This window comes from Ips typographus, linkage group LG3 (genome assembly GCF_016097725.1).
Source record: "Ips typographus isolate SLU linkage group LG3, UJ_Ityp_2.0, whole genome shotgun sequence".
In the NCBI taxonomy this organism is placed as follows: Eukaryota; Metazoa; Arthropoda; class Insecta; order Coleoptera; family Curculionidae; genus Ips; species Ips typographus.
The window spans coordinates 156,797-183,407 of NC_138424.1; the positions used below are offsets into that span (position 1 = coordinate 156,797).

General features: G+C 35.3%; 7 protein-coding genes across 21 annotated transcripts in view; 3 read left to right on the forward strand and 4 right to left on the reverse strand.

Moving 5' to 3' along the window:
• Positions 1–934: 934 nt before the first annotated feature.
• LOC145726939 (uncharacterized) lies at positions 935–2,924 on the reverse strand. Its single transcript, XM_081976280.1, has 5 exons — positions 2,373–2,924; positions 2,195–2,290; positions 1,822–2,135; positions 1,446–1,771; positions 935–1,391 (listed from the first exon to the last, which is right to left on the reverse strand). The coding sequence occupies exons 1-5, from the start codon at positions 2,738–2,740 to the stop codon at positions 1,089–1,091; spliced, it is 1,407 nt and encodes a 468-aa protein (XP_081832406.1). The 5' UTR covers positions 2,741–2,924; the 3' UTR covers positions 935–1,088.
• Positions 2,925–3,124: 200 nt separating this feature from the next.
• LOC145726942 (cytochrome b-c1 complex subunit 6, mitochondrial-like) lies at positions 3,125–3,791 on the reverse strand. Its single transcript, XM_081976285.1, has 2 exons — positions 3,594–3,791; positions 3,125–3,523 (listed from the first exon to the last, which is right to left on the reverse strand). Exons 1-2 carry the CDS (start codon positions 3,681–3,683, stop codon positions 3,350–3,352), a joined length of 264 nt encoding a protein of 87 aa, XP_081832411.1. The 5' UTR covers positions 3,684–3,791; the 3' UTR covers positions 3,125–3,349.
• Positions 3,792–3,943: 152 nt separating this feature from the next.
• LOC145726940 (protein FRA10AC1 homolog) lies at positions 3,944–5,246 on the forward strand. 3 transcript variants are annotated; one of them, XM_081976283.1, is made up of 3 exons: positions 3,944–4,271; positions 4,312–4,364; positions 4,421–5,246. In XM_081976283.1, the coding sequence occupies exon 3, from the start codon at positions 4,434–4,436 to the stop codon at positions 5,175–5,177; it is 744 nt and encodes a 247-aa protein (XP_081832409.1). In that variant the 5' UTR covers positions 3,944–4,271; positions 4,312–4,364; positions 4,421–4,433; the 3' UTR covers positions 5,178–5,246. The 3 variants fall into 3 exon arrangements, with proteins under 3 accessions (XP_081832409.1, XP_081832407.1, XP_081832408.1); XM_081976281.1 differs by having other exon boundaries at positions 4,429–5,246; XM_081976282.1 differs by having other exon boundaries at positions 3,944–4,364.
• A 31-nt stretch (positions 5,247–5,277) lies between these two features.
• On the forward strand, positions 5,278–7,908 carry LOC145726937 (putative ATP-dependent RNA helicase DDX55 homolog). Of its 2 annotated transcripts, none has more exons than XM_081976273.1 (9): positions 5,278–5,578; positions 5,674–5,843; positions 5,895–6,056; positions 6,110–6,356; positions 6,412–6,869; positions 7,030–7,164; positions 7,221–7,407; positions 7,460–7,615; positions 7,668–7,908. In XM_081976273.1, the coding sequence occupies exons 1-9, from the start codon at positions 5,428–5,430 to the stop codon at positions 7,781–7,783; spliced, it is 1,782 nt and encodes a 593-aa protein (XP_081832399.1). In that variant the 5' UTR covers positions 5,278–5,427; the 3' UTR covers positions 7,784–7,908. The 2 variants fall into 2 exon arrangements, with proteins under 2 accessions (XP_081832399.1, XP_081832400.1); XM_081976274.1 differs by having other exon boundaries at positions 7,671–7,908.
• On the reverse strand, positions 7,804–26,563 carry Tao (Serine/threonine-protein kinase Tao). Of its 3 annotated transcripts, none has more exons than XM_081976271.1 (13): positions 26,443–26,563; positions 15,969–16,128; positions 15,771–15,880; positions 15,370–15,712; positions 15,108–15,320; positions 14,707–15,046; positions 13,406–13,730; positions 13,146–13,352; positions 12,953–13,088; positions 12,405–12,896; positions 10,787–10,945; positions 10,614–10,732; positions 7,804–10,560 (listed from the first exon to the last, which is right to left on the reverse strand). In XM_081976271.1, the coding sequence occupies exons 2-13, from the start codon at positions 16,089–16,091 to the stop codon at positions 10,428–10,430; spliced, it is 2,700 nt and encodes an 899-aa protein (XP_081832397.1). In that variant the 5' UTR covers positions 16,092–16,128; positions 26,443–26,563; the 3' UTR covers positions 7,804–10,427. The 3 variants fall into 3 exon arrangements, with proteins under 3 accessions (XP_081832397.1, XP_081832398.1, XP_081832396.1); XM_081976272.1 differs by lacking the exon at positions 26,443–26,563 and adding an exon at positions 23,199–23,304; XM_081976270.1 differs by lacking the exon at positions 26,443–26,563 and adding an exon at positions 22,906–23,192.
• On the forward strand, positions 17,069–18,776 carry LOC145726941 (52 kDa repressor of the inhibitor of the protein kinase-like). The gene is made up of 6 exons (XM_081976284.1): positions 17,069–17,174; positions 17,226–17,350; positions 17,464–17,720; positions 17,779–17,886; positions 17,955–18,069; positions 18,238–18,776. The coding sequence occupies exons 2-6, from the start codon at positions 17,280–17,282 to the stop codon at positions 18,506–18,508; spliced, it is 822 nt and encodes a 273-aa protein (XP_081832410.1). The 5' UTR covers positions 17,069–17,174; positions 17,226–17,279; the 3' UTR covers positions 18,509–18,776.
• sei (potassium voltage-gated channel seizure) overlaps positions 23,687–26,611 on the reverse strand; it is a 39,464-nt gene continuing 36,539 nt past the window's right edge. For 9 of the 10 annotated variants that reach the window (XM_081976262.1, XM_081976261.1, XM_081976267.1 and 6 more), the window contains 2 exons: positions 26,443–26,587; positions 23,687–26,359 (listed from right to left, as the gene is read on the reverse strand). In XM_081976262.1, coding sequence (XP_081832388.1) covers positions 26,282–26,359; positions 26,443–26,587 — 223 coding nt within the window. In that variant the 3' untranslated portion in view covers positions 23,687–26,281. The remainder of the gene's footprint in view (positions 26,360–26,442; positions 26,588–26,611) is intronic. The other variant, XM_081976265.1, reaches the window with a different exon arrangement.

Sequence of the window (26,611 nt, forward strand, 5' to 3'; positions counted from 1 at the left end):
TCGACAATATTTTATTTGGAATATAAGACCTTTGTATTTTTTTTCCGCTAACGTGTTATTATAATATTAACTGATGAATATTAACGAAAATAGTATTAACGACATTACCAATATTTAGCGATTTTGACAAGTCAAGGAACATGACATGACAAAGAAACTCTTTGCTATTCTGAATGAGACAAAAAATTATGATACATATTTCTAAATAGGGTATCGTGTTCTTAGTAAAAAACTACCATTAAATTGTTATATTTTCAAATAACCGACTTTTAGGTTGATTAGATTATATTGGAAATCGCTTTAAGTTTCTAAAAATGTTCATATTTAACCAACGCTGTAGCTCTTATTATTTATTACTCGTCATCTAGACCTAGACCATAACGCATATGTCATACAACGACTTTAGAACGCACTGTATAGAGAGTATTCTTAAATATTTGTGACAACACCGGTTAACATATCCCATATCCTACAAGAAATCCAAAACAAATTTCATGCAACATGCTCTAAACAGCCTAAACCGATATTTCGGTTTTCAAATAAATAGAAAAAAAACTCTCAAACTGTAGGTACAAGTTAAATAATAAATACTTTTTTTACGGTTTTAAGTATGTTTCAAAAATTTTGATAGCAGAAACTTTCAATTATTATACAGGGTGTCCTGAAATGCATGATAATAAATCCGCCCTTGCATACCAGTCTGGGGCAATTACCACTATTACCTATTATTATTGTATCTTTGAAAAAAAAATGGTTCAAAAGGATCCACAGACGATCCAAAGGTCACATGGCTTCCGTATAATTTTATAATCATGGGGTCATGTAATTTTTAGAAAAAAATAAAGTGGCTCTGTTGCCACTTCTCCTGGGACAAAGAGTATTTAAATCTTTAGGGACAGCAAAGTTTTCTTCCATTTATTAAAAAAACACATGATAAAAAGTAAGTATATAATTCAGATTTTTGCGTAAAAACTGCTTCACAATTAAATATAAATATAATAAAATAACAATAATAATTATTGTCCACCTAATAAAAACTGAAAGAAATACATAAGAATTGTCACAAACTCTTGATTAAACTTAAAAATCTAACTGAAAGCTTCCTCCACTTCCTGTTTAATTTCGACGTCATCAAAACCGGTAAAATCGCAGTCTGTTTCTACCCCGGCGCTGGTTTCTGCCCGAATATCCTTCAAAGTTTGAGGTCCTTTCGGTTCGCCGTGTACAATTTTTACGTGGGTTTTGTAGCGGGACTTTGTACCGGTCGAATAACCGCACAAATCGCATTTAAACGTGTGCATTTCCGGTAAATGGGCATTAATCAGATGGGTTTTTAACGCATTCCGACTCTTACCCAAGTAAGGACACTTGTGACAGGCAAACACCTCAATCTTAAAAAATCCAATTTTTCTAATTTCCTATTTTTCGGGTTAATTAACACTTACCTCGTCCAGGGTGCGATGAGCTAAAACATGACGAGCCAAATTGCCTTTTTCCGTTGTTTTGTACCGATTTTCTTTAGGGCACATTTCGCAGTAGTAAAAAGTCCGAGTGCTGGGATCTGAGTGTTTTCTCTGTTTATGGTACCTCAGATGTTCCTTACTACTGAACAGTTGCGAGCACTCGTTGCACTGAATCGATTTTTCCTTATGTAAATCATTGGTGTGTCTGGTCATGTGCGATTTGTTGCGCGTCGTGTAGTCACACAGAGGACATGTCAACCAGTTGCCTTCTTTTGAGTGAACCACTCTTTTATGTTGCTTTAAACGTTCTGCAGGGTATTACAGTTGGAATAGACAATTGACAGCCCACAAAACTTACCTTCTAAAACCGTTACATAGTCACATGAGTTACAAGTGTATGTTTTCAACTCGTGAGGGTTTTTGTGTCTGGTCAAAGTGTGCCGTTTCACATTGGCATGATTGTAGCTACGATAGTCGCACACGTCGCATTTGTACTCGGTTTTGTCATTGCGCTCGTGAGTTTTAATGTGCATCTTGAAACTGAACCATTTTATCATTTTCTTGCAGTGAGGACACTCTTCATCAGGTTTTGCGTGCTGTTTCACGTGACTGTTGTAGTAATACTGCTGTTTTGTTTCGAAAGGGCATTGACTGCATTTATATGACTTTTCACTGAAATTATTATGGTTTTAACTTTACTTTAGGATGTCCGTAATTACGTAGGTACATACTTATGCTGTTTGTCATAGTGGCTTCTTATGGATATTAAATTACTATGAGTAAAGTCACATTTGGCACATTTATAATCCTTATTGTCTAGTTTAGTGCTGAAATGTTTCAGTTAAGTATTATGAAACAGGAAACTGATGAAAGTTATTTTATAACCAAAAATTTTGTTGTTACACTTACTATTCAGATGACCTATCCACATAACCAGTCACTCCTTTATGCTCCTCTTTATGTTTATTTGTCTGAGTTTTGTTCTTGTTATCACACAACACTTCAGACTGTTTAAGGCTTTTTTTGACTTTACCTTTTGGCTTTTTGGTTTCAGTTACTGAGGGTGAACTAGCCGAACTTTCTACATTAACCTCCTTCTTCACTTTGGCATCAGAAGCATCATTCTGAGGCTCATACAGTTTGCAAAGCCAATTATCAAGCTTAGTTAGTTTCTTGCAGTTTTCGCGTGGCTCTTTGGTGGTACTCTTGGTCACTCGGCCTGATCGGGGCTTGGTGGTTTTTTTTGTCGGTTTTTTACTTTTAGGCTGAGATTTCATCTTAAAACGATTTTTTTTACTTTTAAGTGAAAACTTAACTGAAAAGCATTAAGAGTGTGTATGAATTAAATTGGACGTAAAAATTCAGGCAAAAGGGTAAATTAAAGGCAAAAAATTAAAAAATATAAGAAAAAAATACTGAAAATGCACAATATATGTAAACAAAACAGAAAAAGCAAATATGGCGACGATGTTGTTTATTTGACAGATGACGTTAAATGTCAGCTACGTCAACGTTTCTCTCTCTGTCTTTTTAATATAAACTTGAGATAGACGATTAAAAGGCATTTTTTAAAAACTACAGGAATATTGAAATTTACCTTTAGGTAAATTATAAAAAGCTGAATTGACAATTAAGCTACACTCTGAAAATAAAATAAAAACTTTAAATTTTAACATATTTTATTTGAAAACAAAATCCAGAATTTTGCATGTTACAGCACATTCAGTGATAAAAACATTAATTCTAGTACAAGATATACTCCAGCACTGTGGCCTATCTATAATTACACACTACCAATCCAAAAGGGTGCAAATTAATAAATAAACTTACATCCCCAAATGAAAGCAACCTTATTAACTGGCACCCTTGTAATTTAACGAAACCCTTTACTTAAGCTTGGTGAAAAGGTCTTTAGTGACACAGTGATCAACAGCATGTAACAAATCAAATAGTTCTTCAGTACAGGTCTCAGTAGTTTGGCTCCTTGATCTTACTCGGTCATTGCACGCTTGGTATTTCTCCGCCAAAGTCTTACAGTGGGACGTTTCCAAACACTGGTCCTAATAAAGATTTCGGGAGTTCAAATTTCAACCTGTACTATGTTGAATTAGAAAAATTGTAGGTACTCACCCTTAGGACTTGTTGGGGGTCCACCAGCTCCTCCTCCTCTTCCTGAGCCTTTACCGACATAAGTTTGGGGAAAATTCGGTCAAAGAACATTTTGCTTGGTGTGAAACTGGCGAAATTTAAGAAAAAACTTTTTACGTAATAAAGCAGAAGCAGAAAATATTGCGATCTCTGACAAGCATGAACCACCCGGCTGCTGTCAACTATTTAGGAAATAAAAACAAAGACTAATTTAAAATTCTTATATGGTACTTTCTTTGTCGTTCGCACGGGGTAGAGAAGAATACAACCTGGTTTAACTAATAATGGAGGCTACCAACAGCAAAATGAAAATTGAGTTACCTTGTAACACGTGGTACAGTAGTATATTCTTTACGTCATATCACATGGACAACAGAATATATTAGTTTGAGTGACGCTTAAAAAATCACGTAGGCCATATGCGTATGCGTTATTGACAGATTTACGTAAACTGCTCTGTTGAATGAATTTTTTGTAATTTTTGTTTATGTGTTTATTTTTTATATAAACTTTACTATTTACCTGTTTGTTTTGTACATATACAGATAAAAATCTAGGTAACCATAACCATACCATATCAGACAGCTGACTGAGCTGGCAACGCAGTAAAACTACCATACTACCAATCAAATCAATGTTTTTATTTCTCTATTCTCTATGGTTTGAGGTTAGATTAAAGTAAATAAATAATAAAATTAAAGTTTTTGGGTTTCTCCTTGTCAAACAAAAATTTGGGGTTTATAAAGCTTAGAGGTAATGTATTTTGACACTCTCTATTTACTTAAAATGCTCTACATAAAATATTAAAGTGTTGCAGCCATCATGTCCAGCTTAAGAACCCATCTGCGCTACTTGAATCCATTTGAGATGCACAAGTTAATAATCAATGATTATGTGTTAAAAAGACCTGGAGACACCAAACTGTTTGAACGCGACAAGTCAAAAGACCGTACCGACTACCACGTAATCAAAGATAATCACCGATTTTTGTGGGAGGATCATGAGCCCAAAACTTGGGAAGAACAATTTGCGAAAAAGTACTATGAGAAGCTTTTTAAAGAGTATTGTATCGCGGACTTGTCGCTGTACAAAGAGAACAAACTGGCATTAAGATGGAGAGTAGAACGTGAAGTTGTGACTGGCAAGGGGCAGTTTATTTGTGGAAATAAACACTGCAATGAAAAAGATGATTTAAGAAGTTGGGAGGTGAATTTTGCCTACCAGGAACAAGGGCAAAGGAAAAATGCTTTGGTTAAAATTAGGCTGTGCCCTAAATGTTCTAAAAAACTGAATTATCACAGCAAAAAGAGGGAAGTCACTAAACTGAAAAGGAAAGCTAAAAGTAAAGGAAAAAGCCCTAAGAGTAGTAGGAGAGAAAGTGCTGACAGCTGTAGTACAGAAGGCAATAATGAATTGTCCATGCCCTCAAGTAGTAGTGTTATTAATGATGGTTTGGAGAATAATAAAGAGGTGTCTGATGAAGCTCCTTGGGAAGAGCATAAGCCTGTAGAGGTTAAGTCAAGGGAAGAGGAAATGGAAGATTATCTTCAAGACTTGTTAATATAATTTATATAAGTAAATAGTGATATTAGATTTTTTTAAATTAGACCAGCCTAGGTGCATTGGTGCACAGCATTTTTTATTTTTTTTTTTGTAAAGACCGGGTTTACAGTGGCCGATCTATTCCATATCTAGCTCAATGATTTTCTGTCATCTGCTTCTTATTGAGAGAGAGAGGTTAGGTTAGTAAACCTAACCCCATTTTTGTATTTACCATGTTTCATTATTTGGGTTTCGTATAAAGTACAACTTAAAAATGCCGAAAACTTGGGATATATTACAAAATCTCGAAAATGAGGTGAAATGCAGCATTGAAACCTTGAATTTTCCATACATGACACCGGTCCAGGCAGCTACAATACCTCAACTTCTAAGCAAAAAAGATGTAGCAGCTGAGGCAGTTACAGGTAACTGAGACTACTTTTTGGCTATTCCCGTTTAGAAATTTTTCTTTGGGCTCCTCTATAAGGCATGCATGTTAAAAAAAATTGTTATATTACAGGGTCAGGTAAAACTTTAGCATTTCTAATACCTATTCTTGATATTTTAAAAAAACGAGAATTGGAGGAAAAGTGGCAAAAACATCAAATAGGGGCTATTGTAATATCACCAACTAGGGAATTGGCATTACAGACCAAAGAGGTTTTGGACCAATTACTACCAACAATAACTGTATGTCTTAACAAGTCAGCCTAAATAAATTAAAAAAAAAAAAAATTGTAGGGCTTAAACCAAATTATCTTTGTGGGGGGAAACAGTGTTGATGAAGATGTGAAAAACTTTAAAAACAATGGAGGTAACATTGTCATATGTACTCCAGGCCGTTTGGAAGATTTACTGACTAGAAGGCAGGATGTGAATTTTGCAAATGCTCTAAAAAACCTGGTTAATATAGAAATGACATCTAGAGAATTGTGTTTAACAAAGTTGACTTTCAGGAGGTTCTAATTCTAGATGAGGCAGATAGGTTACTTGATTTAGGTTTTCAAAAAACCTTAGATACAATTTTAAGTTACTTGCCAAGACAGAGACGTACGGGTTTGTTTTCGGCTACGCAAACTAAAGAAGTGCACGATTTAATCAGGGCCGGACTAAGAAATCCTGTGCTTGTTAGTGTCACGGCAAAAGCTAAACAAAGCACCCCTGACATGTTACAAAACTATTACATTTTAGCCAAAAATGATGGTAAGAGTTTACAAGTTATTTAGTCTGGCACACTGTTTAAAAAAAAAAAATTTAGGCAAACTGGCTTCCATTTTAAACTTTCTAAAACAAAAACAAGTGCAAAAGTCTTTACTGTTTCTTCCAACTTGCGCATGCGTGGACTATTGGTCCAAAGTGTTTCCTCATATAATGCCCAAAGGAGCCACACTACCAGTTTTGGCAATTCACGGTAAACTGAAGGAGAAACGGAAAAAGGTTCTGGACAATTTTAGAAACGCTGAAAAAGCGTTGCTGTTGTGCACCGACGTCATGGCCAGGGGCATTGACATTCCGGAAGTGGATTGGGTTCTGCAGTGGGATCCGCCATCCAGTGCCTCAAGTTTCGTGCATCGAGTAGGCCGTACAGCGCGGCAAGGTCACGAGGGAAGCGCTTTGATTTGCTTGTTAGAGAACGAAGAAGCTTACGTCGATTTTATTCAGACCAATCAGAGAGTGAAGTTGAGTCAGATCAATGATGATGTCACCACAAGTTATGTAAGTTGGTTATTATTATAATGTTGTGTTCATTCCTGTGAATAGTGTGAATAATATTAAATTACATCTGTAGGCAGAGTGTCCCTTTTTAAAAGAAAACATTAAATATCTGTACTTAACTTTTTCAAAATTGATGCGATTTTTTCTGTCATTAATGTAGATAGATTCTCTGAGAGAGAAAATAAGAAAATTACAAATGAAGGATCGAGCTCTTATGGAATTGGCCACTAAAGCGTACGTGTCTCACGTGAGGGCTTACTCAAAGCACGAATGTTCTCTATTGTTGAGAGTCAAGGTAAAAATTAACTTTTCGCAGACAGCAGACAGCTAAACATGTTTGGGTTTTTGTAGGAATTACCGTTAGGAGCGTTGGCTGCCACCTACGGTCTACTACAAATGCCTAAAATGCCAGAATTGAAAAACCGCGACCTGTCCGACTTTCCTCACATTGATAACTTTGACGTCAACACAGTTCCCTATCGCGATAAAATACGCGAGGCGGTTAGGCAGAAAAAATTAACTGAATATCAAACTACAGGTTTTTAGTACTCATTCGGGAAGAAAAAACGTTTAATTCTGTTGCTTTACAGGTATTTGGCCTGGAAAGAAAACGAAACACATTAAAAAAGCCACGGAACCATGGTCAGAGGCGAAACATAACAAAGAAGCTAGGAAAGACAAAAGGATAAAAAGAAAGCAAGCTAAACTGGCTGCCAAAAGTGAAGGAAAGGGAAAGAAACGAAAAGGTGAGTGTAATTAACTTGTGGTGCGTGTTAAATAACTTTGGTGTTTTTAAAGCAGGGATAAGTGAGGAAGACTTGGAGGAGCTTAAACGTGACATAGCGTTACTGAAAAAAGTCAAAAAGAATAAAATTAGCGAGGAACAATACGAGAAGGAGATGGGAATAGCGTAAAATTAGTTCAACAAAGTTGATTGGTTTTATGAGCCGACTATATAATTTAAGTTAAAAAAATTACACTAATAATAACACTATATAATAATAAATTTGACACAAATAGCAGCTTCTTTAACAAATTATGTACAAGTGTATTGACTAAAAACTTCCAATAATGTGTCATAAGTATTCCCATTCGTTTAACGACGTGCTAATACTACAATAATTGAAAAAACAAACAGGACTTTTTTCGTTGAGTCCGCTTCATCAACAAACAAAACAAAATAAAGGGTAACAATTTTATAACTTTATTTATTGCAAAACGAAAGTAAAAATTCCGCCCATAAAGCTAAAAAAAAAAAAGAAAAAATAAAATGCCCGAGTGTAAACCGAAGTCTGGCGTTAAGTAGCGATCGACTGAAAGTTTGCTATAGTACAAATAGTTAGCGACCAATTGAGTTAACCTAAACGACCCTCTCAAGTACTGAACACGAACCATCAAACCAACCCTTTCTACGCACGCTTCGAGCAAAATTTTGAGCATTTTCTTTTACCACATCTCTCAGTCGCACATCAACACCGGCCATATCAAAGAGGTACGTACAGAGAGAGAGAGAGAGAACAGTATAATAATGTATATGTACAATATTGTTATTAATTAACCTCTGGTTGCTAAAAAAAATAACACAAATTAACAGTATCTACAAGCCTATTAACACAAGAAAATTAATCGTTTTTAAGTCCTACGTTCTAGTAAGGTTTTTATGTACAGGGAGGCCCAAAAACATGTTTTACACCAAAATATTAAAGAATTATTACACTTAATTTCAATGTTTGTACGAATTTGTGATGTTTCTTTTTTTTTTTAATGAGTTATTTGGATAAAAACTGACTACAAAAGTTTGTCCGACAGATGTCAATCAAAACAAGGACACCCCCTGTATTTCAATACGTCAATTCAAACTTTGTTTCATAAAATGTGACAACTAAATTAAAATAGCATTATTTAGTAATATATTTTTGAGCCGCCGAGTATCAGAGCCGATTTGGTGCTTTATACTTAACGATACGCACTACCTACTTCGGTGGTTAGTATCTAAAATGCATCGAAAAAACGTTTCTTAACTTGGAATCTAAAGAAAAATTGTATTAATCGTCCGCGAGTACCATACTCTAAAGAAAACTTTCCCCACTCCGTGTCGTATTCAACACCTTTTTAGGCTGAAGTCTCTACTCGTCAAGAAGCCAGGGAAGGGTAAAATAATTTCCGTATTATAATAGTAGGTAATTATGTAATATTAAGCGTACATACCAAAATATTTGGTATAGTTAGTCTTTTTTTTTAGTTACGTTACTAATTAGTACTTTAATAATTTAGAATGTACTGTAGGTTTAAACGGCGCTACTGAATCTCTAATTTATCGTTACGATTTTTGATTTTTCTATTATTAAAGCAGCCCGATTGCTTGAAACTTGTAAATTTAATTTGACGACACTGACAAAGTCATTTGCGTACAGGGTGTTCGGATTTACTGTGTTTTGACAGGAAAAACCCATTTCCAGCCCAGATAGGAAAAAAAGTGAAAACACTAGTATACAAGTCAATTTTTGGAAAAAAGTGAATCGATATTTTGTCAGTTCGCGGCGCTAGAGGGCGTTTTTCGAATTTCGCTCATTTTGAAAATTCTTCACAACTTCGTAGGCGGCGACGCTGTGTTGCGTTCAGAAATAGCGCTGGTGTGCGCACAGTGGCGTTTTGTCGCATGACACCATGTTGTTATGTAAATAAATTGTTCACGTGACCCATTTTTTCCCCAATTCCGTCAGGATGCGTACACGGACGGGAATGTATCAAGTTTGACATTTCAGTGGTTTTGGCGGATTTCAATTTTATTTCGGTACTTTTAAAAGAAATATTTGCTTCTTGCGCTGTAATTTTTGGTAAAAATGAGTTCGGATACTGAGTCGGAATCAGACCACCAGGAATAGTACAAGCTGCCAAAACGACAAGTACAATTTGCTACCAGAAAAATCGAAATCATTGTACATGTCAATTTACAAAACTTTCATGGATTGGAGAAGTACTAAGCAGATTAATTCATTTTCTTATAGGCAACCAAATACGCTCCTAGTATAGTTCCATCCTTCGTTATTTGTATTAAACAAAAAGAAATAGAGTCTTCAAAATGAACGAAATTTGGAAAACGCCATCTAGCGACGCAAACTGCCAAAATATCGAAATACGGTTTTTGCCATACCATCTTTTCTCAAAAGTCGACCTCTAGACTTGTATACTAGTTTTTTCCTATCTAGCCGAAAAATGCAGTTTTCCTGTCAAAACCCTCTAAATCCGGACACCCAGTACAGTGGGTAGTTTGAGTTTGGTCAAAAAAAACTGCCAACTGATAGATGATTTTTTTTTACCAATCACAAACTAGAAACAGTGCGTGATTTACGCAAATACTGACAACAACGCGGATATTGGTTTGAATCATTTTGCGTGCATTTGAACTACTTCCTCACTAGGCAACTTGGGGCTGCTAAAACGTTTTGAAGCGAACAAAACCCGTATGACAACCAGATTCCCGTAAGGAAAAAAACGCGCGGGACAAAAACAACCGACGACACAATCAGATCCCTAAATCGGCCCTATCACCTACTACTAAACAGAGTTGGGCGAAAAACTGGTGGAACTGTTGGAGTGAGCCAGACTGAGCATCGAGCCCGACAAACTGGTGTCGCCATCAAAGTCATCCCTCATATCGCCCAACGATATTTCAGCAATGGCCAACGCGCTAAATCCATTATCCATGAAAGTCTATGACTGTCTACTTCGACTCAAACTTACCTGAATCCCAGCCTGACCGATTCGTCGTCAAACTCCTGCAGTTCTCGCTCTTGCTTCTCGTGCAGGATTCGAATACGTTCTCCGCGTTCTTCGATGAACCGCTCGTTTTCCGCCACCATCTAGCGTCAAAATACACAATTAAAAACCCAAAGCCAAACAACACGTGACGTCACCTTTTGCAGTAGTAGCGCCTTTCTGACTTCGACACGTTCCTGGAGTTCGCTCTTTTCCCGATCTCGTTGCGCCTGCGCCTGCATTTTATTCTTGCTCTGGTACGCAATTAAAATACCCAGTTCATACTGCAGTCTCTCTTTCATTTGTTGAATTTGAAGCTAAAAGTTAATTACAGTTTACCGTTTTTTACAGTAATTTTTGTCAGTGAAGTTGACTTTCAAAATTTACTTTGCAACCTGGTACTGACGTCAAATTCAGTGTTAGAGTCTTGATAATTGACTTATGAAAACTGGAAATTTAATTAAAATTATGAAACTCACTTAAAAACTGCAAATTGATGATTACCGTCCGGATTAAAAAGCACTAAAACCGTGAAAAAACCTTTTAAACTGCTTCAGAAGCATACAGAAGATTTTAAACTGTTTTGAACACTTTCAAATTTGTTTTTAACAATTTGAGGAGCATTTGGACAATTTAAAGAGCATATTGAGGGTTCTGGAATGATTTAGAGGCATTTCGAAACTCTTAGACGATTCTAAAAGTTTTTGGAAGCTTCTAGACCGTTTTGAAATCTTTTTAGATTACTTTAGGAGCATTGAAGGTTCTGGATTGCTTTTAAAGCATTTGAAACATTGTAGACGGTTCTAGAAACTTTTTAAACTGCTCTAAAAGCATACGGAAACTTTTAGACTGTCTTTAAATGATTTGAGAGCTTCTAGACTAGATAAAGAGCATTTGGAACTTTTAAACTGTTCTAAAAGCTTTTGGAAGGCTTTAGCAACATTTTGGAGTTATTTCTGTAGTATTTTGAAATCTTTTTAGACTACTTTCGGAGCATTTGGAAGGTTTCTGGAGAGTTTAAAAAGCATTGAAGGTTCTGGACTGCTTTAAAAGCATTTGAAAACGTATGGACGGTTCTAGAACCTCATGGAAGCTTTTAAACTGCTTTAGAAGCATAGGGAAGCTTTTAGACTGCTTTGAAATTTTTTGTGTGTGTTCTAAAAGCTTTTGGAAGTTTCTAGACTATTTCGGAAAGCTTTCGACTGGTTTAGAAGCATTTTGGAGTTTCTGTAGTGATTTAAAACCTTTTTAGATTACTTTAGGAGCATTTAGAAAGTTCTGGACAGCTTTTAAGGCATTTGAAACCTTGTAGACGGCTCTAGAAACGTTGGTAAGCTGTTACACTGCTCTAGAAGTATACTGAAGCTTTTAGTCTTGAAATTATTATAATAAAAAAATAACTGAAATATAGTATTTACATTTACCTCACTTGACCCTAATATTAATAAACTGTTTATTCTAATTTTACACACATTAGATGTCAAAGGTTGGTTGCTTTTATTATTTACAAAAAGCAACATTTCTAGAAATCCCTATGATAATTGGAATTTTACCTGTCAAGTTAATTTTAGTGTTTGAAATTTAATAATTTAGCTAAAAACTGAATATTGCAAATTGATATCAAATTCATAAAACTAAATTGAACCGTCACAGTGAGTTCAAGAATTTAAATATAATTAACTAGAAAAACTAGCACAAGTCCTAGTTCTGGTACTATACCAGCTGTTACTCATGTGAACTAAACTAATTAGACAATAACTTATGCAGAGCACATACCTCTTGACTTTCGTCCAATTTAATGCATTGCTTCTGCAACATCTCAGCAATGCTCTGCTCGTACTGATCACCCAACAACGCCAGCTTTCTTCTCTGCTCCTCTTTCAGCTTTTTAATGACAGTCTTCTGCTGTTCCTTCGGCGTGTTCATTAAAATTTGCGCCTTGAGCGCTTTGTACTGCTTCGTTTGCACTTTGCACGTTTCCCGGAACTGTTTGCGCACCATCATCTCCTTTTGCTTTAGCGACTTGGGCTGTTGTTTCAGTTCGAGCGCGTGTTTTTTGCGCATTTCGCGCTCCGTCCGTTTCATGTACTCCGCCTGATTGGCCAGCTCGGTGTCGTGCTGGTTCTTCAGTTGTTCTTCGCGCAACGCGTGCACCGCCTTCTGCTGTCTGTATTCCAGCTCTTGCGTTTTCTCGTGATGTCGTAGCAGCATCGCGTGTGCCTGTTCCAGCTGTTGTTGCCGTTTATGCAGTTCTTGCCTCAATAGATTCTAACATTTTTTTTGGTTTAGTGAGTTAATCTGACTTTTGATTGAGTAACTTTTACCTGCTCCAGCTGGTGATAGGCAAACAGTCGTTTTCTCCTGAATTTCCTTAATTCTAAGTCTAGTTCCGCACGTTGTCCCATGAGCAAGCGCTGTTCTTCCTGGGCGTCCACTTGTTTTAAGTTGTCTTTTTGAGATCTGTAAAATGGTACTATGAAAAATCTTTGTTAATAAAAGTAGTTTTGTATGGCTTACTGCAAGGTGGCATCCCGTTGCCTTTTAGGCGTGGAATCATCCTGCGATAATTCCCGTTTCCACCTCTCTTTGGTGGCTTTGTACTCTTTTTTCCTATGCGCTTCGAACGCTTTCCTATCACTGTCTTGGCGACTAGTTATATCCTTGATCAGCTTCTTTTCGGCAGCGACGCTCTGTTTTGATTTACGCTCCAACTCCTGCTGATGCCTGAAAATCATCACCCTTGAAACATCGTTTGTACGCACCCCATCAAACCTTACTTGGCCTGCAACTTTTCCAACTCCTTACTGAAGTTGGCCAATAGCGCGTCGTACTCTTTGTCGAGCTGATTTTTGTGATTCTCCATCTCCATGCGACACTTGTCCTCCAGTTTCATGAGGGCACTCTGGTGCTCTCTGCGCATGCGCTTATAACCTGACATTTGTTCGTGCATCTCTTCCTGCATATGCTCTTTTTGCTGCTTGGTGACGATGCTCGTCGTTCGAATGGTGGCAAAATTATTGCCAGTCGAATGTTCACTGAGAGCCGCCGCTGCCATATGGTTAATGGGTCTGTGACGTTGACGAGCCGTACCATCATCACCACCTTAAAATATTGTTAATATTAACTGGAAATTTGGCAACATACAACCCATGCTCAGTGACTTCTGACTGTTGCGTGTCCAAATCACCAGCAAAAAAAAACGTATGTCGGTGATTAAATGTGATATTGATCGGTTGCACGAGGCACGAGGTTTTTGGCGATTTTTAGAAAGCTCTTAATAGCATTTAGAGGTCTGTAGAACTTTCAAAATTGTCCTAGAGGCCTCTGGCAAATTAATACCGTTCTGGGAAGGCTTAACACTTGAAGCAGCTTCTGGCATTTTTTAGAAAGTTGTCAGTAGCATTTAAAGGCTACTAGCACTTCCAAAATGGTTCTAGAGGTTCTCTCTGACAATTTAAAACAACTCTGGGGAAGTTTAAGACACTTGTAGAATTTTCTGGCATGTTTGAGAAGGTTGTCAGTAGTATTTAGAGGTGGCACATTCCAGACGGTCTTAGAGGCCTCTGACAATTTAAAACAACTCTGGGAAGGTTTGAGATATTTGTAGAAGCCTCTGACACTTTTTAGAAAATTCTCAGTAGCATTTAGAGGTCTATGGCACATTCAAAACGGTCCTAGAGGTATCTAACCATTTAAATCAACTCTGTGAAGGTTTAAGACACTTGCAGAAGCTTCTAACACTTTTTAGAAAGTTCTCAGTAGCATTTAAAGGTCTTTGGCACATTCAAAACGGTCTTAGAGGCCTCTAACCATTTAAAACCACTCTGGGAAGGTTTTAGATATTTGTACAAGCCTCTGACACTTTTTAGGAAGTTCTCAGTAGCATTTAGAGGTCTATTGCACATTCAAAAGGGTCTTAGAGGCCTCCTAAATCAATTCTTGGAACGTTTCAGTTTAAACTCTGCAGAAGTCATAGTATATGAGCAACCAATCAAAGTTATATACCCTTGGAATCCCATCCCCTCCAACAGTCAGAAGTCAGTAAACCGAGACTATCAGTATTTCTTTCACAACTTACCAGCTGGTAAACTATTAGTGCTACTGCTCTGGCTACTTGCAGAAACTCCGACTGAATGTACCGAGTGTTCGGACGTGACCGAATTGCTCTTCGAACTGTCGCCGCCGGTGGGTTCTTCAGGGGCGTCGTCCACGTCCGGTAACGAATCGATATTGCTTTCCGTTTCGCAATTTTCAATCATCAAAATTTTCTTCATTTTTCGATAGTTCAGATTGTCCAAGTCGCGCACCGCTGCCTTTGTACGCTGTATCAGATCGATAAGCACGTTGGGCGAACGTTGTCGCGTCACAAATATGTGACTCAACAATTGTTGCGAACTCGGCCTCAATTGTGGAGATTTCTAAAGAGAATTTACCATATTAAACGTGTAAATTGTGACAGAACTACAAATTGACCATTACCTGCAAACAAGCCTCAACAAAATGCTTAAACACATCTGTCCATTCATTAGAAGCTAGAGTGGGGGAATCATTCTGCGCGATGTGGTAAAGTGCCGACATTGCGTTCATGTTAAAATAAGGTGGCTTCCGTTCCGCCAATTCTATACAAGTTATCCCCAAAGACCAAACGTCCACCTTGCCGTCATACTGACCCTCGTCCATAGCCAAAATTACCTAAAAACCGTACTAGATCAGCAGTTCGTGTCAACCAAATTAAGTTTACTTCAGGTGCCATCCAGTACGGCGTCCCCACAAACGAATTGGCTGGGCATTTAATAGAAGCACTACCAAAGTCGGCCAGTTTAACCGTACCGTTTTCCGTCAACAGGATGTTACCCGCTTTCACGTCCCGATGAATTCTTCCAAACTCATGCAGATAACTCAACCCCCTCAGCACCCCGTCGCAAATGGCCGATATCTCGTCCTCCCTTAACGGCCGTTTATGAACCTCAATGATGTCAGAGGCGCTGCCCAAACAGTACTCCATTACTAGCCACGCGGTGTTGTCTTTCAAGTAGCATCCTTTGTATTCAATGGTGTTGGGATGTTTCAGTTGTTTCAAGAACCTTCACCGAAATATTAAATAACATTTTCTGTTACCCTACCACAAACATCTAATATTGCCTGATTTCCTTTAAGATGTCCTGCCACTTCTCCAGGCTCTGTTTTCCGTTGAAAGACATCTTTTTGATGGCCACCACTTCCTTGGAAATGAGACATCGAGCATAGTACACCTAGTACAATAATTACGTTTCAAAGGCTGAATTTCAGTTAAGTTATAAGGTTGATGATCAATTTTCTAGTTTTTGAGAAGTAAATTACCGCTCCAAAACTGCCATGTCCGATCTCCCGCAGATCTTCAAAGATTTTCTCGGGGTCGTGCTTGAAGAACAGCTCCGCAATGTCTGGATCACGCAGGCTCCCGGGCCGGGGAACCGGCGCCATTTTGCTTTCCAACAATCTGCTATTGGTGGGTCATACTCTGGAATAAAATGTCAGCATTTAAAAAAAAAACTAATTTTGATTATTTTCTTCATAAATTATACAAATACAGAAATTCCATGTTAAGAAGAGAGAACTATTGCAAATCAATGCCCTAGATAAAGCTGGAAATTAACTTTGTGACATCTGTCAGTGTGCCAAAATGGATGTGCTATCATTCCACAGGTGGTCATGTGACTACTTAACAGGAAGTCAGATTAAAGTCTTGTGACCAACTATCAAACAACTACTAGGGATTGTTTTTTATTGGTTTGAAATCAAAGTAGTCAAATGACTCATATCCACACAGTTCAGAATGACAATATCAAGCTTCAACTATTTTTTTATTTTATTATATTTTTTTATAATCTTGATTGACACAGAACTAGTTAAACATTGTATCTTCTCAAGAAAAAAACAGTAATTTTCTAATCTAAATACCTTCCAAAACAATAAACATTTCCTTAGAACTGAAACAATATCTTTATTATGATTTTCTATTTAAAAAAAGAGTCATCAATAATCCACACTCTAAAGATGGAAATCTGAAATTCCTGACTTAGGTACAAACCAAATGTTTGTAGAGTGAATCATCAATATTTTATTGAATGTTTGGTAACTGTTTCAATAGGAAAACAGCTCCAGCTGCCAGTACATTATGGGGATATCAATAAGATCTAACTTATCTAGTTGTCATAAATTGTGACTTTATGGAAACATAAAAGCAAATAGATAAAATTGATAAAATTATGTATTTAAAAAAAAACTAATAATCATTTTTAGGCAGAACTGAAATTATAGAAATATTAAACATCAGGTGTACATCTGCTGTTTCTAGGAAGCTACATAGTAATTCCTAAAGCTTTGTCAAGTCACAACCACCTTGTATGAACTGACTTACAGACTTGTCCTATATAGAAATTGAGCTTTTATCATTGACATATTATTAAAATGGACGCGGCGAAAGACAGAGAAGAACGAATCGAGATTAAACGAGAGAGACAGATCTACAGTACAGTATTACAAGCCACGCCCACCCATTTAATTGTATGTGTTTTCAGTGTCGTTGTTACTTTTTCAAGTGTATTTTTCTAATAGTTTTTTAGCCCTACCCTCAAAAACGGTTTTTTTTAAAACCTAACCCACTGAACAATGGTTCAAAGTTGCTCTGCGTTCGGATGTTCATCCAAAAGTATTGGCGGGTGCAATATTAAGTTTCACAGGTATGGGGTTAGGTTAGGCCATTTTAGCATCAGGCAAAGTTCACTGAACTTGTGCCAAACAATCCTTCCAATTAGTTCATAAGTCTCTATTAAAGTGAATAAACATTCCTTAGGTTCCCTAAAGATCCTGTGCTTCAAAGAAAATGGGTAAACGCCACTAAGAGAAAAAACTTCAAGCCTAGCAAAACTTCAGTGCTTTGCCAAAAACATTTTCTTGAAAGTGATTACAAAGAAACTGTGATGGAAACTAAGGTTCTGAAAAAGGAAGCAGTCCCTTCTTTATTCAACTTTCCTGCCAAATTGATTAATACCTCAACCCCTACAACCAAACCTAGAAGAGTGTTAATTCGAAAAAGACAAGATGAGGAAGGTAATCATTAAATAGTGTTCTCAAACTTGGTTGTTCAACTATGCACTTTTATTTATAGATACATGTTTGTTGCCTTTAGCTAAGCAAGTAGCTGAGGTATGTAATTCTAATATAAATAATGATGAACCCGAGCAAGCCAGTACCCAGTACAGCCCTAATCAGTTTGGTAAGTTAAAGAACAAACATGATTCATATTGCTGGCAACATTTTTTCATTAACATTTTAATAATTTAGACATTACCACATCAAAGCCAGATAACAAAGTTATTCAAACCACAGCAGGGGAGAAAGAGGTTTTACTAAAAACACAGACTGTCCTCGAAGTGAAAAAATCAAGTCATAGGAAAAGGTATGGAAGTAAGGCTATATTATTGAGCAGTGTGTACCTAAATCCCTTTATAAGTATTGTTAAAATAAAACAAATAGGGCTTTAAAACTGAAAAAAGAGGGTTTTACTACTCTCTCTTTGAACACCATGTTCTCGACCATGTTTTTAAGGTTTGCTGATTTATTTTAGAATCAGAGTTGAGCCAGTATTCCTTGGGGATTTTAGAGAAAAGGATCTTGAGTGTCCTATAAAGAGAAAACGCTATTGGATGCAAACTCAAGATAAACTAAAAATGTTGTCAAGAAAGACTAAAATTCTGCAGGCCTGTTTAAAACGACGAGAGTCTAAAATAGCCGGTATGAACTCCCTAGTTGACCATCTTAGAAAGCAAAATCATTTAACTTCAAATGAGTCGTTTTTTTTGAAGGTGGGTAAAATTTTGGTGTACTTATTTTATTAATCACGGTGATATATCAAGTCTATTTAGAATGGGATATGGATCATAATAATTATTGTTATACTGTCAGTTTCTGACATGACAAACAAAATTAACTTAAAATTACAGACGTCCTTCCACTATTTATTTTTGATAGTGGAACGACACTTTAATTTGTTTTAGACCAATATAAGCATAATTATAATATGTTATTCGATGTTTCAATTAATAAATGACTGTAACGTTTTACTGTCAAAATTTTCAGTCAGTAAATAAATAATATGTTACAGGATGTATCATGTCTTAATTTATGACCATTTGACCTTAATCCTTTCCTATATCTGTCCAACTGCTGATATCTTATTTTTTTATAAACCAGCAAATGAAAGAAATGTTGCTTAATCTGCATTTTTTCAGAAACCAGTTTCTACCCTGTTTCTATTTAATTTTAATTTTAAAACGCTATTTTTTACTTTTAGGATTGCATACCAGATGCTGAAAAGCAACTAATTTATAGACAATTGAGAACCCATTCCGGAAAACAATATCCCGCGGAACTAAGATCTTTCGCATTGACTTTAAATTTCTTTTCTTCTTCTGCGTATTCGTACGTCAGATCATATTTTGGAAAGGCTTTGCCACATCCGCGAACTCTTTCTAAATGGTACGGTTCTGTTGATGGAACACCAGGTTACACAGCGGAAGCTTTACGTGCTGTGAAGATTAAAGCGCAAATAGAAAAGGGTAAAGGAAAACGTCTGGTTGGATGTCTGATCATGGACGAAATGGCAATAAAGCAACAAATACATTGGACTGGTAGCAAAAATGTAGGATACATAGATTTTGGTACCGGAATCAAGGGAAACGACAGTTTACCTGTTGCCAAAAATGTACTGGTTTTTATGCTTGTAGGAGTTAATGCACACTGGAAGATTCCTATTGCATATTTCTTGATTGATTCGATTAGCGCCCAAGACAAAGCAAACTTAGTTAAAGGTTGTTTATTGCAGATGGAATCCTCTGGTGTGCTGATAAAAGCACTAACTTTTGATGGTTGTGCTGCCAATTTAGCAATGTGCAACGTGTTAGGGTGCAGTTTGTCGTGGCCAAACATAAGACCTTATTTTGATAATCCATTCAACAATCAGAAAGTTCATGTTATTTTAGATGTTTGTCACATGCTGAAATTATGTAGAAATACTTTGGGGGATTGGGGTGCAATTGTCCATGAAGGTAAAATAATTTCTTGGAAATATTTTAAAGAACTGGTGGATCTTCAAGAAAAAAGTGGGTTACATGCAGGAACAAAGATTCGTCAAAGGCATATAAACTATGTAAAAGAGAAAATCAGAGTTAAGTTAGCGGCAGAAACTTTCAGTGCCAGTGTTGCTGACGCCATCGACTTTTGTAGTAAAGATTTAAATTTAAATTCTTTTAAAAATAGCGAGGCGACAACAACATTTTGTAGGCGCATTAACAATATTTTTGATGTTTTAAATACAAGAAATTTTTTAGGCAGAAACAAATATAAACGACCATTAAATAAAAGTAGTTCAGTTTTTTTAAATGACTTTGTAGAAAATAATTGCAATTATTTAAGTTCACTCAGAACAATAAATGGTGAGAGATTGATCCAGTCATCTCGAAAAACCGGATTTTTAGGATTAATGGTTTCTTTAAAAAGTGTGCAAAATTTATTTAACGAACTAGTCATATCCGATGGTATTTTAGATTTTCTGCTGTCTTACAAATTAAGTCAAGATCATATAGAAATGTTTTTCTCTGCAGTGCGGTCTAGAGGAGGATTTAATAACAATCCCACAGCTTTTCAGTTTGAGTCCGCCTATAAAAGGTTACTCGTACATTGTGAAATTAAGTCATCTGACTCCGCTAACTGTTTGGCACAAGATGCCACCAGTATCTTAAATTTTTCAATAAATTCTCACCAAACGACTACCTTGGACTGTCTTTGCACTTCTAATCAAAATACATCAGATGTTGAAGTTGAAGACAATGAAATATATTATAAATATATACAAAATTTCAGTAATGTGGTTCATTCCTTATATAGTACTAATATTGTAGAATATATTTCAGGTTTTGTAAGTAGAAAACTTATTAGGCAAATCAATTGTGAAATATGCGCACGAGAGCTTACCACAGAAAATATCTCCATATCCTCTTTATTGACTAGAAAAAATAGAGGCCGTTTAACTAAACCATCCAGTGATGTCGTAAAAATTTGCATTGCCGCTGAAGGGGTAGTTAAAACGATGTCCAATTTTAGTTGTCCTGACTTACTATTAAAAATGACATCTCTAGGACTTAGAAATCTAGATGTTTTAAATTTATTTCCAGAGTTAAATGATCACAGTCATGATCAAGACCCGCTATGTGGACATATTTTACAACTAACCAAATTAATTTTAAAAACCTATTTTACAATCAGATTACACCACATTAATAAAACAAAATTTGAGTCTGAAATAAAGGTTAGGCAACAATATACCAAACTGATTCATTTTCAACATCAGTAAAATTAATGATCTAATAATATACAGGGTGTTTCGGAAGGAAAGGGAAATATTTTAGGAATGCGTTCAGGAGGTTAAAATAAGATGAATGAACCCATATTGTTTAATACGATTCTCAATTTAGGTTTTTTAGTTTGAATTTTCATTTCTGCAAATTTTATTAGAAACAATCCCAAAGCTATTCAGCGTATCACTCGACCGATTAGCAAGCGTGCTGCAGCTTGTATTGAAGTTGGTGGGGGTATTTTCGAAAATATTCTAAATTAGTTTAGTTTTGTTGTTTAGACCACAATTATTTGTTTGTATTGCTTTTGAAATGAAAAACAGTCATACAAAACTTAAGGACCGATTATTTCAGCAACGGTTAAGAATCGGATTAAACAATATGGGTTCATTTATCTTATTTTAACCTCCTGAACTCATTCCTAAAATATTTCCCTTTCCACCCGAAACACCCTGTATAATATGTAGAATTAAAAAGCCATTAAACCATAGAAGTAATATATGACATAAAACTAAAAAAAAGCATTATAACTTTAAATTAATTTATGGGATTATTATTAAAAAGTATATTAAGATGCAATTGGATTTGAAAATAAACATTTTCTACCCCCAGATATGGATATAAATTCTCCTGTGTAGAAAACCATTATTATTAATAGTACCTATAGGTTATAAGGTACTTATAGATATAGATATAGATTATTAGTTCACGTTACACATATTATTTGTAAAACATAGGTAAGTAAGAGTGTTTTGTATTATTGCTTAAAAAGGATTTGTAGACCTACCTACATGTAGATTTTCTTTTCTCTTTTTATATAGGTAGGTATATATTCAAATGTAAACGAATTTTATTGTTTATTCACATGCAGCAGATGAAGAATAAATCAAGACCATTATATAAATTATTTCAACCAGTTTCAAATTTCAATTAATACCTATAATTGAAAACTTGATTACTTTCATGTTTTATAAAACTTTTAAATATACCTATTTAGGAACTTATTGCGATAATGTGTTCTAGGTCTAGGCTTGGTTTTATGTACTTCCAATCTCACACAAGTATACATACAAGATCCTCAGAGAGAGTGCACTTTTTGTCTTAATATCAAATGCTTTTAAAATCATTTTATATTAAGACAAAAAGTACACGTCAATAAATAATAATTTTCTAATATAATTCTATGTAGATGTGACTTTAACTTGTAGTTTATAGTTGAAATTTATCAGTAAATTAGTTTAGAAATATCCAAAACTATTAAAACTCTATAAATAAACATTGATAAGTAAATAGCCCACAAAATTATTCCAAAGTACGAGCAAATACGAGGATGGTAGGAGCAGGCTACCCGTACTAGTTTCTCTCTCTCTCGCTCCACCCTCCGGCTCGCATGCTTAATGTGGGAGAGCGACTATAAGGCCGGTCCATATTTAGTATGTCAATGGCTTTTATTTACAGCCTGTATATGTATATTTTGCACCTGGAGTATTATTATCATCCATAATCAATTAAGACTCTTTAACAGTTGTGTCAAACTATAATAATAGAAAACATGAGTATAATAATTAAAAATGACCTAGACAATTACTGTAAACCAATTTAGTTAATTTACAAGCTCATTCACACTGCACAATGCAAAAGAAAGGCTTAGGGCAAGGTGTTGGCTGATTATCGATGTAAAAATTAGTCATTTGCAGTGATAAATTAACGAGGGTGGGCGCAGATATGTCCTATTTTCATGCTTTGTTTTTAAACCCAACAACCCTACATTTAGTAGTGACTAACGTTTGAGGTAATTTTTGACGGGGCTATTGAAACAGCACAACGCGACGGGAATAACAGAAACAACAATAAATCCCAGAAAAAAGTGAAGGAAAACTTACAAAATATTCACTGCAAATCAAACAAAATGGCGTCTTGACGAAAATTACACCATCACTTTCACGCATAAATTGACGAGGAAAAAGTCCAGTTTTCTCATTATAAGGCGACCGAAACCGCGGAGGCAATTTTACGATCGTTGTACAATCGAAAATTGCGATTTTTCCGCCGATTTTTTATCAGATATTGACAAAAACAATTCGGACAGCACTAGGAGGTACACACACGGAGAACTGTCACCTGAACGCCCTAACCTCAACTTTGACGTATATATGGCGCTATAATTTCTTCTCACCTATAAAGCTAAATTAATAATTATCATTGACTGATTAGATATGATAAACAATAATATCAGAATAATTTCTGAAAAAAAAAATTAAAAATTTGAATAAATCCAAATAAACGGGTAACCCCACCCTAAACCAATCATTGACAGCTGTGGTGATTAGGAAATTAAATTTGCAAAATGTCAACAATGTAACGATTACAGTTTTCTGTTTTCAGCTGGTTGATTGCGTGGCGCCATCTACTGGTTGTCCTCAGACTCAATGATACAAAAATAAATTTGTTATTGAATGTCTCAATGTTATATTAAAGTGTAATTGTTAGATTTGTTGTTACACTTTAATAAGTAATTTTCCTACAGTCATTCAAAGATTTATAGCAGTAATTATTAAATATGACAATAGTGGTGTTTTATTCACAACGTTGTGCTCTTCAGAGTTTCATTATTTTAATTATTGCAAAAAAATAAAATAAAAAAGTAGGAAATAAAACTTCAACTTCATAACTGAACGCGCCTCAAACAGAGAGACGGCATTATCGACTTTATTTTGGGCTTTTTTCAAAATTATATAGTATTTATTAAAAATATGATAAAACGTGTATAAACATATTACATTTGTGCTTATAAAATGTACTCGTTTGGTTTTTCATGATTTTACTTCAAATACGTAACAAGCGCTTTTAATAAGAAGTTTCAGTAAATCGGAAAACAAGCTGGATTCAGTTAACGTTAATGTTGATTGGATACCCTATTTTAGATGTTTGATGTCGCAAGTTTTATAATAATAAAAGACAATACAGAATATTCTATATGGCACTTAATATACAGTTTAGTCTTTAACAAAGTATCAAGTAAAATTACTATAAATACTAATAATATTGAGCTACTCATTAATATTTGTGTTATATACAGATTTTTAAATTTGACTAAGATGAAAAAAATAAGCTAATATCACAAAGTATAGTACAGCTAGTAGATTAGATAATGACCATACTTATTATATTACAAAGTTACAAACATACCTACACGGAACAATATAAATGTCCAACTTGAAAAAAATAAATAAAACTTTGCATGTAATAACAAATTGGGTGATAACAGTATGATATGGTGCAGTAAATACGTCATATTAATTATTGCTTTGATGTGGCGATATGTACGTAATTTTACAATGTATTTTTGAGAAAATATGGTTTAAATTATAAGATAACGAGTAATCGTATATGTGAGAAAGGTTGTATAAATTGACAATTTAAGTGTAGAAAATTAGTATATCAAATAAAATATATAGGAGCAACAACATGTAAATAACTGCATAAGGTGTTTTAATTAAAGACTTTACTTTTTTGTCAAAATTTCAGTGTTAATATGTTTGGCATATGCTGTTACATTACTAAAACAAAAACATTTAAAGCTTTTGTTTTGTATATTCTAATAACTATAGAGCTTTTCTAGAGTCAGCTGACCAAAATTTGACAAGAGGTCACATTCTAAAACGCTTTTTAGTATATACGGTATAACTATACATTTTTACTGGAAATATACTTTTACTTATCTAACATACTAGTAGCCAAGTGATTTATTCAAAATTGATGAAAGTTTTTAATTATAACACCCGAAATAACCGTCAAATATAAAGTTTGCGAGATCAAACATCAGTAAAACGGTTTTGACATATTTTGATGCAAGGGCGCCTAAACGAAATTACGCTAAACCTTACTGTAGAGACGGATTTTGTTTCTCCCTTCGCTGGTCAAATTGGTGTTCAAGTTTCATTTATTTTTTGAAAAACCACCTTAAAGTCAGCGTTTACACACCAAGATCAACAACGGAGTAACAAACATTTTGTAAAAACTGACTTTAAAACCGTTCAAATCCATTGCCGCCAAGCACTTCTTAAGAAATATTGTTTTATTATTATATTTATTAATATTAAGTTTAATTAAGTAAAAATACTCTCACTGTCAATTGTAACAATACTTTTTTTGTTATTTTGTAGTATAATCTTTCAAGGTATCGATAAATACACGTGACTCAGTCGTTTTTGTAATTTTCCTTTATAATAATAATGTTTATTTCTATCGTGAAGTTGGTTTTAAAAGATTTATTGTTGGGATTATTATCTATTTTATGCGTCTATATTATTTTGAAAAGCGGCAACGCTGTTGAAACCGGTCGTAGAATATGTAATTCAGTTACGTCATCACTTGTGCCTTTGTAATGTAAACGACTTTGTCTGAAAAAAGTGTTCGTACATTTTGTGATAACCCAATTAAAGTTTCCTAACTGTTCGAGTGAAATCACGTGACACAGCCAACTAATTTTCTGAACGCACCCATAATTGCCCTTTTTCACCGCCCCCTTTGTTTTGGCGCTCCATGGAGCGTGTAGAAATGAATGTGACGTCATATTTAAGCCCACATGTGTTTTTTTACCAAACACAAAGTACTCGCTGTGCTGGAACTTAATTTTGTCGTACAGTTTTTCTTCATGGAATTAACGTGTGTTCACTTTATCGACTTATTAGCATTTATACTGAAAGTACCTACTTACAAAAAAGAAAAACCTTCTTATCTGTAAAAATACGCCATTACTAAATTTAGTAAGAACTGGATTTTAAAAACGAAGATTAAAAGTCTACGACAGTTGCCACACGACTACAATACATATTATAGAATGTAACATCACGTGATATCTGTGAAATTCTGGTGGGCTTTTGACAGACAATAAACGCAAGTCATGACGTAACCGCTGCTCCACCAGCACATTGTTGCCAATTCATTTTTCTGACTGACTAGGTAGTACATTTGCAATTCTGCGTGAATTGACTGGGGTCTAGTAACCTTGTTGAGTGTGAACTTTTCCTTTCGGGTCAGTTACCGCTCTTCAATTTACTCAGTTCTTGAGTTTTGACGTTTATATATGGGCACTAATTTTCAACATATGGCGTCTGTCTAGCAGTTCGGCTAAATTTTTGACTTTTTCGTTGGACTACTGGGAGGGGATTCCTGCAATTGAAATTTGATATGGTAAAACAATCCCTATTTTTAGAATTTGATGCCATGCAAACAAAATAATAATCATCCTTGGAATTAGTTATTTGAAAATGTACGGGATCGTTTCCTTAACACGTGATTGTCATAGGGATCAATTGCGTTAAAGTCTAAGTTCTAGAAAAAAAAAAACAAAAAAAGCTGGTTACAGGCATAAAAAGAATACTAAACAGAATTTAATGGGAGTTAATAAAGCTTACCAAATCTAACTCTTCTAATGACTCTAATTTAGCGATGGGGGCGCTTTTCTCCTCCGAACTATCCCTGTCTTTGGAGATCAGGCATTCCATCCAGGAAGGATCTTGGTACTTTTCAAAGTCGAAAGCTTTATTAAACGAAGCGAACCTAAACCCAGAAAATCTGTTTTAC